Below are 12,031 nucleotides of genomic sequence, written 5' to 3'. Positions count from 1 at the left end.
GTGTGTGTGTGTGTGTGTGTGTGTGTGTGTGTGTGTGTGTGTGTGTGTGTGTGTGTGTGTGTGTGTGTGTGTGTGTGTGTGTGTGTTATAGCAATTTGACCTCATCAGCTTTGTTACTGTAGAATGCTTTCTTTTATGAATGCATTTTTGCACCATAGAGAAGCATGTTCATTGTCGTTTGTCTTAGGTTCTTGTATGCATGTGTGTCAGTGTGTGTGTGATCATAAAAATTGCATGTTATTTGTTATTTATTACTGTCCTACTATTTCACATAACAGATGTTTACATATATCCCACAAGACAAAATAATAACTGAATTTATAACAATGACCTCGTTCAAAAGTTTACACGTGCTTGATTCTTAATACTGAGTGTTGTTACACAACTGTTTTTATATTTTGTGATGGTGGTTCATGAGTCTCTTTTTGTCCTGAGCAGTTCAGCTGTCCACTTTTTATCAGAAAATCCTCCAGGTTCTGCACATTCGTTGGTTTTCCGGCATCATCGGCCATTTTGAACCTTTTTCAGCAGTGACTATGATTTTGAGATCCATTTTTTCACACTGAGGGCAATTGAGGGACTCCGTACACAACTATTACAAAACATACACTGATGGTCAAGATAGCAACATGGGGGGGGTGTAAACTTTTTGAATTGACTGATCAAGGTAAATTGTACTTATTTTGTCTTCTGTGAAACATCTAAGTATTTTAGGTGGCTTCTAAAGGGCAGTACAGAATGAAAAAATATGATCTTTAAGCAACATCAGAAACATTTACACATCATCTTGTTCAAAAGTTCACGCCCCTAGTTCGCCTCATGGGAGCTGTCATGTTGAGATCACATGGCCAGCTGAATACTACTGAGTTTATCTCAGTAACTGCCCTTTCACTCACATAATAAATTATTCATGGACTATTTTGAATAGTATATTTCTACAGCAGCATCAGTAAACATCACATTTTCATGGTGTCACCACATTTTTTTAAATTAATTGTATTTATTTATTTATTGTTAGGGGGTAGTACAGGGTTTGTGAGGTGTTGATACACAGCCTTGACAGCCTGTTAAATATGTCTATATAGTATAGCTACCCATAATGCGTCATGCATGTCTTACTTCCATACTAATTGCACTCTTGCTGGCTTCAGACAGCAGCATAGAAAGATACATAATTTAGCTCTGTTAAATTATAGTGAGATCGACTCTTACTGTTCACTCTGCTGAAGCAACAGCAGCTAAGTTCACAGTGTTTTATGTGATAATTGGAATGAGATGTGGAGGTGAGATCCTTTTGAAAAAATTTTTTTGAAAACCTTTATGCCAGTCTTTTCTTATATATCTTATATCTTATCATTTTGCTTTTCAATGTATCTTGATTCTTGATTTAAGAATCTTTTAGACATTTGCACTGGAAAACAACAAAAAAGCAAAAAAGTGACGTAGAACACTCTTTTGCGGTGTGATCAGAAGTTACAGTAAAAAATCTATATTCTAGTTAAGTGTTTTTTATTGTGGTTTTGTTTTTGTTTTTTGAATGAATTAAAAGTTATGCAGATCTTTTGGAAGATTTGTTTTCAAACTGTTGCTAGTATACATTTAGCTAACTTTGGGTTGGTATTTATTGATTGATCAGCAGAAAAAAAGCTGATACAATACGTATACTGTACCTACTACCTACCAACTAGAAACCAGTTTCTAATATTGGCTTTTTCATTATTTTCAACATGCCAGTGGTTTTAATTTGACCAGTAATCTATACTATAAATATTGGTATAAATATTAATAAAATAAATGTTCTACATCGAAACTATTAAGAGAGTAGGAACCTGTTAGCACATGTTTCAGCAATATTCATAAAACAACACAGTGATGGGTCATGCACACACACACACACACACACAAGTCTACTGTACTTTTTCAGTCCCTCTTAATAGCTTTTAAGGGAGTGACACCCTTTAGAGGAACTATCACACTTAACTTATTCCAGCTTATCCTCACAGCTGCTTTAATCAGGTCAGTTGAGGGTGGAATGTTATGAGAGCTCATTAATGGCTGTTTCTTCATTAATTAACAAGTGCATAATTGAAGAGGCTCTCTGGACGTCTTAGGACCCGTAATGGTTATCAGTGGCATGCACACACACACCCTACAGTTTTACTTAATGAACTAAATACTTTCCCATAAATAGTTTCCCTCATCTCAAGCTCTCACACAACATTCTTTAAAGCTGCCTGAAAGTCAAGACAAATTAAATAAGAATAAAGAGACTTTGTTGTATGAAATTCAACTGAACTTGTCTCACACTCATAGGCAGAAATCCTGGGGAGGACAATATGAGGGTTGTCCCCCCTAAAAATATGATTAAAAACCACACTGTGTATTGTAAATAAATAAAGTTTTATACTTTAAATAACTTTGTAAGTAGTAAAACAACACAAACGCAAACAGGGGCAACAAAGTGTTTTAAGTTTAGAAACATTTTGAGTCTCCCCCTCCCTTGCCTCACAGTGCTTTGGTCCAAATGCCTGCTTTCCTCTTTTACATCACCTCAGTGTTGCAAAGTCCGCAGTTTTCCCGCGGAAATGGGCTACTTTAACACTGTTGCCACGGGTTATTTTCATGTCTGCAGGTTGAAGCGACCCCCAATAACGCATGCAAAACGTGTATTTTACTTCTAGGAACTTGAAAAATTATTATTATTTTATTTTTTATTTTTTTACTGGGGAACCCCCCTCGAAACGCGATTGGGCTAGTTTTGAGTAGCAACTGGACGGGTTTTGTTGTGAAAACCTGGCAACCCTACATCACCTACACACACACACACACAAGTCCGGTGAGCGAGAATAAAGTCAATAGTTGTGCAACTCCAAGGCTGTCAAGGCTATTTTATTCACTTAAATATCGGATGAAGTTATTATTTTCTCTTTAATACAGATGATGCCAATGTATTTTTCGATGAGTCCACTATGTAAGCAATAATAATAATGTTACTTGCTTGATGGATAATGTCTACAATGGACACGACCACAACAGCTTGAAGTTGTCTAATTTGGCACGGTCTCCCTGTTACACTAATAGTAGTAAGGCTTTCGATTCTTCCACTCATGAAAATAAACTGAACCAATTTAATGTCAGCACAAGCTCAAGTGTTAATCCATTTCACAAATTTTAAAAGATACAGTATTTGATTGTGATAGAAAAGAAACGTTTAAGGGAGATTCTGAGTCGTTTCACATGCCTCTGGTTTCAGTCCTGATAATTTCATTCGTTATGGAGAAATTCTTCCATTGCCTGGGGTTGTGGATGAATAAATGTGTTCCCTCGTGAATTAAACTGAAATAGGATACTTGACACGTATCTTAAAATTAACTATTTTTTAAATTAACATCAAGATTTTATGGGAAAGGAAAGTTGTATGTTGTTAGAAACTGTAGCTGTTCATCATTTCCTGTAAGCTGTTTAGAAGATTAAATATGATGGCTTTCACGGCTTTTATCATTTTCCATGCTTGTTAAGGGGAAAATCTTTAAAATGTATTTAGATATGGTAAAATGTGTTTAGTATTAGGCATATTTGTAGCTGAAACATAACCAAATCAAAATATTTAATTAACAGAAATGCAAAGTTGTGAGGGATGTGTAGATCTTTGTGAATGGCACTGTACACGTGCCATTTTTGCTGAAATATGCTGCAGTTTCTGTAAAGTTCTAAGTGTGCTTATAATATACAGGTGCACTACTTACAGTATAACTTCTGATCTGTTTACTTAATAGTTCACCTAAAAATGAAAATTCCCTCATAAATATTTCTTTTCTTTTTTCTTGTAACACAAATGAACATATTTTTAATATTCTTTAATACATTTTGTCCATGCAACCAAAATTTAAACACATCAAAATGTACAAATAGGATCAGCATTAGCACAAGTTTTTGCCTTTTACAGTGCAGTATAATACTGTATGGCAGGACGTTTTTGGGAAGAGAAGGGGGGATGTTGAGTCGGGACACATCACAGCCTAGACTCAAACCTGTTTCATCTGAATGAGCAGAATCGCGGAGCATGTGTGCTGACCTCTGTGCCATAACTCAGTTTTTTTTTCTTTAAACCTTTGCAGTGGTTTACTTTACTACTTCTTTCTATCTCTCAGACTTTGTTGGAGACGACCACAAATCTGTTGAATTCAGATCTTCACTGGTCTCTGTCACACCTGCGCAAGGCGGTCAGTAGAGGGCTTCACCCAAGACAGTACCACTGCAACATCTGCTTACAGCAGTACAAGAGATGGCAAGAGAGCGAGGAGGAGATCATTATCTTCAGGTACACACAAGACGACAGTCCAATGCTTTTTACTGTAACAAACAAAAATTATTTATTTCATAATCTTTTTTTGTAATTTTGAATATGTTAATTTATTTATATATATATATATATATATTATTTTTAAATTTTTTTTGTTAAATACATTTACTGTAAAAAATTGGGGCTGTCACGATATCAATTTTTTCTACACTGTTATTGTGGCCAAAATAGTTTATGATAACTATATTATTGCGTCATCTATACAAATTCTTTTAAAAAAAAAACAAGTAAATAAATAATGCTATCAGTCAAATTCATCTTTAAATTTGTTTATTTTGTGTTTTCTTTTTTTGTTGGCCAATGAATGTAACTTAAAGTATAAGTGTAGAAAGGTGAAGAGATTTTGTGACCATAACCGTACAAAAGATGTACAAAAATAACTTTACTGTGGATCAACACTTCCTGCAGACTGGGGTTTCTAACATCCCGCCTTGTCTGGTCATCTCCTCCAGTTTGATTTTATGTGGCAGTAGTAGCTCCACACTGCACCTGCGACCTTTTTTTCCAGTTTATGGCAGGTGCCAACCAGTGTTAAGGTGCAATACAACCTACCACTATTTGGAAGTGTCAACCAGAACATTACTGGTGCTGGAGTATTCACAGTATTATCGTATGTGTAATATTAATGTGATATCAATATTTAATTTCTTAAATATCATAGTTATTGTGAGACCTCTATTATAAATATTAGCATTATATCTGCCATTGGTCGCCCTGTTCTGATGCCTTATTTGAGTCCCATATTTCTTACTTAACAAGCTGTTGTGAAAACCTGGCAACCCTACATCACCTACACACACACACACACAAGTCCGGTGAGCGAGAATAAAGTCAATAGTTGTGCAACTCCAAGGCTGTCAAGGCTATTTTATTCACTTAAATATCGGATGAAGTTATTATTTTCTCTTTAATACAGATGATGCCAATGTATTTTTCGATGAGTCCACTATGTAAGCAATAATAATAATGTTACTTGCTTGATGGATAATGTCTACAATGGACACGACCACAACAGCTTGAAGTTGTCTAATTTGGCACGGTCTCCCTGTTACACTAATAGTAGTAAGGCTTTCTTCTGTGTAAACTTTTCCTTACAAGTACAATTTTAGCTGTATTTTTTGTGTCCCCTTCTAAAATTGATTTTGAGAAATTTTATGTTTATTGTCCCCCCCCTACTGTTAGACGAAATTAACGCCCCTGCTTACACTTATTGACATCCTTTTGCAGTGCTAATTTATTTAATAGATTTTTGTTTATTAGTGTATAGAGTTGCTTTCTTCACCTTAGTGTCACCTATTGGCTAATTGCATCCAGAAATTTGCATCAGACATCAGTGTGTTCCCTTTTATTGCTTTCTATTCTATATTTGACCAAATAAATGCTAAATCATGCATTTAAATCAAAAGCTGTTACTTTTGAGAACTGAACCTTGAAAGTGGAGTTTTCTTTGGCCATAGTGTACATTAATCATCTGGTACAGTATGAGTTGAACCGCAGACTTTTAGTCTTTGAATTATGGGCCATGTGCCATAGTCTTTTGTAGACTTTTTGAAACCTTTGAAATCCATTAGCCCTGTTGCCGGACGTTGCACAAGCATGTGAAGGTTGTCAGAAACAGAATGAGGCATCATTTTACTGTTGGTGATTGATGTATCACACTTATGTCCGGTCTAGACATGATGTTGAAGTTTTCGTTACAGAGAGATAAAATGTCTTTTCTCAGCCTCTAGAACATTAATTTCTGGGTTAGTTCATATATATGTTGTTTCTTAAGGCTTGCCTTAAAAGATCCTGAGAATGTATCCTTTTCAACCCTATAATAACATACCTGAATTAGTTCACTTCAGTTAACTTAAAAATAAAATAAAATAGTACAATACAATACAATACAATAAAGTCAAGCTACCCTTTACCAATCTAAATTGGTTAATAAAATTTTTGTTTAATTGTCTACCTATCAGATTACATAGTTTGTTAGAGCAGTATTTATCTGACTCAAAGTGTATTAACATCACACCTGAACACCTACATTTACATTTAAACATTAGAAAAATATCTGAATAAAACAAGTTTCTAAAACTTAAAAAAATAGATTTATTTTGTTCAATTAAAAACATGAAATGCCACAAAAACTTGAACTTCTCTAAACACCCAAGTATTTTTTTTTAACTATAACCGATTTACTAAAATCAGAAGTTTTTGCAGAATATCCTGTTGCTGAGCTCCTTTCATGCTACTAAAATTAAAGTGTTTTGCCATTTTATCTCTGTTTCACTTTCTCTGTTTGTCTGTTTAAACTGTCAACCAGATATGGTTGTCCAGTCTTTCAGTTTGTCTGTGGAAGTAAGTCTGTGTCAGTGTATGTTTGCACTCTCCCTTCCATGACCAATGGGAATTTGCAGCTTGTCATTCAAAGGAAATAGCGAGCAAGGCAAGAATACCACCTGATTCCCCCCTCTCTCACTCACTCACACACACACGCACACACATCACACACAAATTTTCCCCTTGCTTTTGAGACTCTCCACTTGGAATCACTGCAGTAAATAACTTGCAGCCACACAATTGAGACGTAAATTACACACACATAAATACACACACTTGAACAATCCCTTAGGAAAGCTTGTGTGTGTGTGTTTGCAGGCATGTGTACAATATGGCTTGTGTGTGTAATACTCAAAATGCTGTACCAACAGCAAAATGAGCATACATAAAGCCTCTGTCTCTCTCTCTCTCTCTCTCCCTCTTTCTCTCCTTCTCTCCCACTCTTCTGTCTTTTTATATGACCTTGCTGAAACACATTGCCTCTGGTGAGGAGACTGTGTAGATTAACAGAGATTCTTCCACTCATGAAAATAAACTGAACCAATTTAATGTCAGCACAAGCTCAAGTGTTAATCCATTTCACAAATTTTAAAAGATACAGTATTTGATTGTGATAGAAAAGAAACGTTTAAGGGAGATTCTGAGTCGTTTCACATGCCTCTGGTTTCAGTTAATTTATTTATATATATATATATATATATTATTTTTAAATTTTTTTTGTTAAATACATTTACTGTAAAAAATTGGGGCTGTCACGATATCAATTTTTTCTACACTGTTATTGTGGCCAAAATAGTTTATGATAACTATATTATTGCGTCATCTATACAAATTCTTTAAAAAAAAAACAAGTAAATAAATAATGCTATCAGTCAAATTCATCTTTAAATTTGTTTATTTTGTGTTTTCTTTTTTTGTTGGCCAATGAATGTAACTTAAAGTATAAGTGTAGAAAGGTGAAGAGATTTTGTGACCATAACCGTACAAAAGATGTACAAAAATAACTTTACTGTGGATCAACACTTCCTGCAGACTGGGGTTTCTAACATCCCGCCTTGTCTGGTCATCTCCTCCAGTTTGATTTTATGTGGCAGTAGTAGCTCCACACTGCACCTTCTACCTTTTTTTCCAGTTTATGACAGGTGCCAACCAGTGTTAAGGTGCAATACAACCTACCACTATTTGGAAGTGTCAACCAGAACATTACTGGTGCTGGAGTATTCACAGTATTATCGTATGTGTAATATTAATGTGATATCAATATTTAATTTCTTAAATATCATAGTTATTGTGAGACCTCTATTATAAATATTAGCATTATATCTGCCATTGGTCGCCCTGTTCTGATGCCTTATTTGAGTCCCATATTTCTTACTTAACAAGCTGTTGTAGCACTCTGCCAAAACTTACTACACAAACAGACCAGGATTAGCATCATTCTGAACTCTTATTTCATATGTAGCTGTGGACACCTGTACCACTGCCAGTGTCTTCAGCGTAAAGAGGTGGGTGTTTTGAGCGAGAGGCAGTACTCGTGGAGCTGCTACAAATGCACATCCAACCAGGGCTCACGGCCAGCGGACAGACCCAGCGCAGAGAGCTCTCGATCACGCTCCACTTCTCTGGCACAGGTCAGTCAGACAGTCACGTTTCAAATATGAAAATTCTGGCATATTGTGCTTCAAAAGAATCTCATTTTTCTATGGACGACAATAAGAATTCTTAAAGAATTGTCATATTGCTTACAAGTTCATACTGCCAAAATGGATCTACAGAGAGTTTGCATTAGAGGCAATATGACTTTTAAAGTACTTTTATATTCATGCATGGTGTATGTATTATCCACGCTAATTGGATCTCTGTTATGTGGCAGTGGTGTATGTAAATGACATGCAAATGGCTTTCTCTGCATGCAGCTGTATTAGTCGTAACCATAGAAGGCTTATGGCAGCAGGCACAAAAGAGAGCAAGGCTAGTATCCCTAATCACAGAGGTGTCCAACCAGTGTGATTAGAGTATTTGCACAACTGCATAAACAAAGCGGCTGAAAAAGCTGCCTTGACCTTGAACACACGGCCCATAATTCCTGCTGATTGAATCGGCACTGCACCTTAAAAAAACGAATGTTACATTTCTGTAAGTGTGACAGTTAGTGATGTACTGTAAATGAAAAAATAAATATAAAGGTGCTGGATTAATGGGTCAGTGATGTGATAATCTAATACTTTATTCAAAAATGGTCCTGTACAGTATGTGTGTTCCAAGCTGATTTATTTGTGTGGATTGTATTCTTGTTCCAGGATTGGATTATATATATGTGACCCTGGACCACAAAACCAGTCATAAGGGTTACATTTTTTAAAATTGAGATTTATACACCATCTCAAATCTGAATATACAGTGGGTACGGAAAGTATTCAGACCTCCTTAAATTTTTCACTCTTTGTTATATTGCAGCCATTTGCTAAAATCATTTAAGTTAAGTTTTTTTCCTCATTAATTTACACACACCACCCCATATTGACAGAAAAACACAGAATTGTTGACATTTTTGCAGATTTATTAAAAAAGAAAAACTTTGTGTTTTTCAAATAAACTTTCATGCTCGCATTTGAATTCTCACTCCATCTCGTTCCTGCTCGCCCGTTACAGAATGTGAATATAATGTATGGCCTTAAAGGTAACATATATGGAAATATAACTCTTGATATAGGGCAGTTTTGTATATGTCATATATTACATTTCCATATGCGAGTAATTAAAAGAATAACATTCTTAACGATACGCTTATTAGTAGTAGTAGTTAAATTTTTTTTTTTTCTTAGAAAAATCTATATTTTAAACAAAAGCTTCACTGCTGCTTAATATTTAAAAAAAGTTTGTCTGGAAGAACAAAATCATGTGGAATGACCAACATGCAGAAACATAAAACACTTTTTTTTTTTTAAAAACATAAAACAGCAAATTATATCATAGAGAGGACTGCTGCAGACCCTCTTGACAGATAATTTCACCTTTTTATGACCAGATGAAAGTGTAAGGGTAGTTGGGAAATTATCATAACAGATCTGTATTCGAGTCTGACTGTATCGCTGCACTGCTTTTGTCATAATCTGTCAATCACATTTAACCGGTCACCTCATGTGTTTCAGACCAAAGTGACGTCTGCTCATCGTGGGATTGTAACAGAGGCTCATGGGAGAAAGGTAAGTGAGTGGAATTACATTCTACAACTACACTGGACTTGATTAGTTTAAGATGATTAAATCGTATGTCAGCTGAAAGAATGGTTCTGTTTTAAATAGTTTTATATTTATATTGACAGTTCATTTAGCCACAAACTTAATTGCAGTTTAATTTAATTTAGATTTGAGATTTAGTTTGTAATTGGTATCAATGGTTTCAATATTGTGTTGCATTTTCTCTTTTCTATAACTGACTAAATCCAGCACTTTTAGAGGTGCATCATTGCTCTACTTCAGCTAGACGGAGAATCATAGCTCTTTTCCACTCTGCCTTTTGTGTGTTCATCCATCCATGAAACGTAAATGGCTTTTTCCCTGCTGGTTCAAAGCAAATTAGCTTGCTTATGATTGCATTACACTCTCCCTACTTTCATGCATTTGTTTACTGGCAGGAATGGAGTGATGAAACAGTCCTGCTTTGTCTGTCTGTCTCTTTCTTTCTATCTTTGTCTCTCTCATCCACATTTCTGTCTCTGGGTTCTCACTCTTTTGGAGCCATGCTCTTTCTCTCTCTTCATTGAGCATTCATTGCTTGTCGGTCAAGAGACTTGGCGTTTTATGCAATGTGACAGTGTGCCTTAAAGACAAGACAGGAAGTGACATGAACCTTTTGACCTATTCCTCTTCTCCGGCATCCCTTCGTCCTCTCTCTCCTTCAATAAACCCTCAGCCATTAGCATCACTAAGCACTGTGTTATCTGTAACAGGCAAAATTCAGCACTTTTCTTCACGTCCAAGTTTTCTGAAACCTGCTAACGCACAGAATTATACCTGTGGGGGACTTTTGCTTTAATTAACACGCAATTCTTCAGAACTCCTGCATGCTAATGATAACAAGGCTGACAGGATGACACACAGTGTTTTTTTTCTCTCTGTCTCTCTCTCCTTTTCATTTTTGAATGCTGTTGGAGTAGAAACTGCTTTTTACATGCGTAGATAAAGATTTACATGCATGAATGTACTCAAACCCATACAAAAATGTCATACATGAAAGAAAAATACATATTCGGGTATAAAAAAAGAATTGCATGACATGCAGACTAATTAATTGGATTAATCACAATTAATTGCTGAGAAAAGTCCACAAAAAAAAAAGTAATTCAGATAAATTGTTGTGCCAGACAACAGTGACTTTAGAAGTCAATATAATCTTTGTTTTATTTATTTATATTTATTTTCAATTGTAATTTTATTTAAATAATATATTATTTTATTCATATATTTTATTGAACTTATAGGACCTACATTACTTTTCATTCAACCCAGGCTCATTGAAAAAATAAATTAAAAAAACGTGCCTGTGGTGACATTTCTGCAGAATGATATTGCATTGCTTCTTACATACTTCATGACACTTTCAAAGTGAAATGTCCGGTGATTAGCACTACAGTTATACCGAAACAGCTGAATGTGAATGTGGCAACATTTTACGTTGGTTGTTGTATGTGTTGCAGCAGTTTGAAAATGATATGTTCGATGATTGACGCCTAGTAAATTTAATGCTCTATCGCCTTTAAAAATAACACTCTCCTCCCCCCCCCCCCCCCCCAAAAAAAAAAAAAAAAAAAAAAAAAAAAAAAAAAAAAAAAAAAAAAAACCCCCCCCCCCCCCCCCCCCCCTCACTAAACCTCACTGCTGCTGTTAACAAGAATAAAAGTGAGATAAAAATGCATTTGCTAAAGCAACCATGCCATTTTATCTAGCCTCTACAAGCTCTTTTATCATGCCTCATGTTTCGTGGACTGTTTCAAGTTTTCAAGACACATCACAAGTGCTACCAGGTGAGGTACCGAGATGGTTTACTACATCAGAAAAGCTTTCTATATGGAGCTGATGATGCAAATGTGGACATTTGTTATGCATATCAGGAATAAAAGTAGTTGTTTTACTGCCTTTAGTGCTCACTTCAGCTGGTAAATTGTATATATTGGTATATTTTTGAAGTTTTGCAAAAATGTAGATAGAGGCACATTTTTTCCCTAGAGCATATGTTTTTAAATGAATGGGTAAAATCGACCACCTCAATTATATTTGGTATAGCCACCAAAGAATTCTCAGACATTTCACTAAAAATGCTTATGGTACTCTTACTATATTG

General features: G+C 35.3%; 1 protein-coding gene across 1 annotated transcript in view; it reads left to right on the top strand.

Moving 5' to 3' along the window:
* Positions 1-12,031, top strand: part of LOC107556691 (VPS8 subunit of CORVET complex) — a 130,760-nt gene that overhangs the window by 91,933 nt on the left and 26,796 nt on the right. Inside the window, exons 38-40 of the mRNA XM_016239861.1 lie at positions 4,152-4,321; positions 8,151-8,319; positions 9,841-9,894. Coding sequence (XP_016095347.1) covers positions 4,152-4,321; positions 8,151-8,319; positions 9,841-9,894 — 393 coding nt within the window. The remainder of the gene's footprint in view (positions 1-4,151; positions 4,322-8,150; positions 8,320-9,840; positions 9,895-12,031) is intronic.

The sequence above is a fragment of the Sinocyclocheilus grahami genome, unplaced genomic scaffold (genome assembly GCF_001515645.1).
Source record: "Sinocyclocheilus grahami isolate Dianchi unplaced genomic scaffold, SAMN03320097.WGS_v1.1 scaffold576.1, whole genome shotgun sequence".
Lineage (NCBI taxonomy): Eukaryota > Metazoa > Chordata > Actinopteri > Cypriniformes > Cyprinidae > Sinocyclocheilus > Sinocyclocheilus grahami.
The sequence above is the reverse complement of the archived record's forward strand: the minus strand, read 5'-3'. Positions and strand labels throughout refer to the sequence as shown.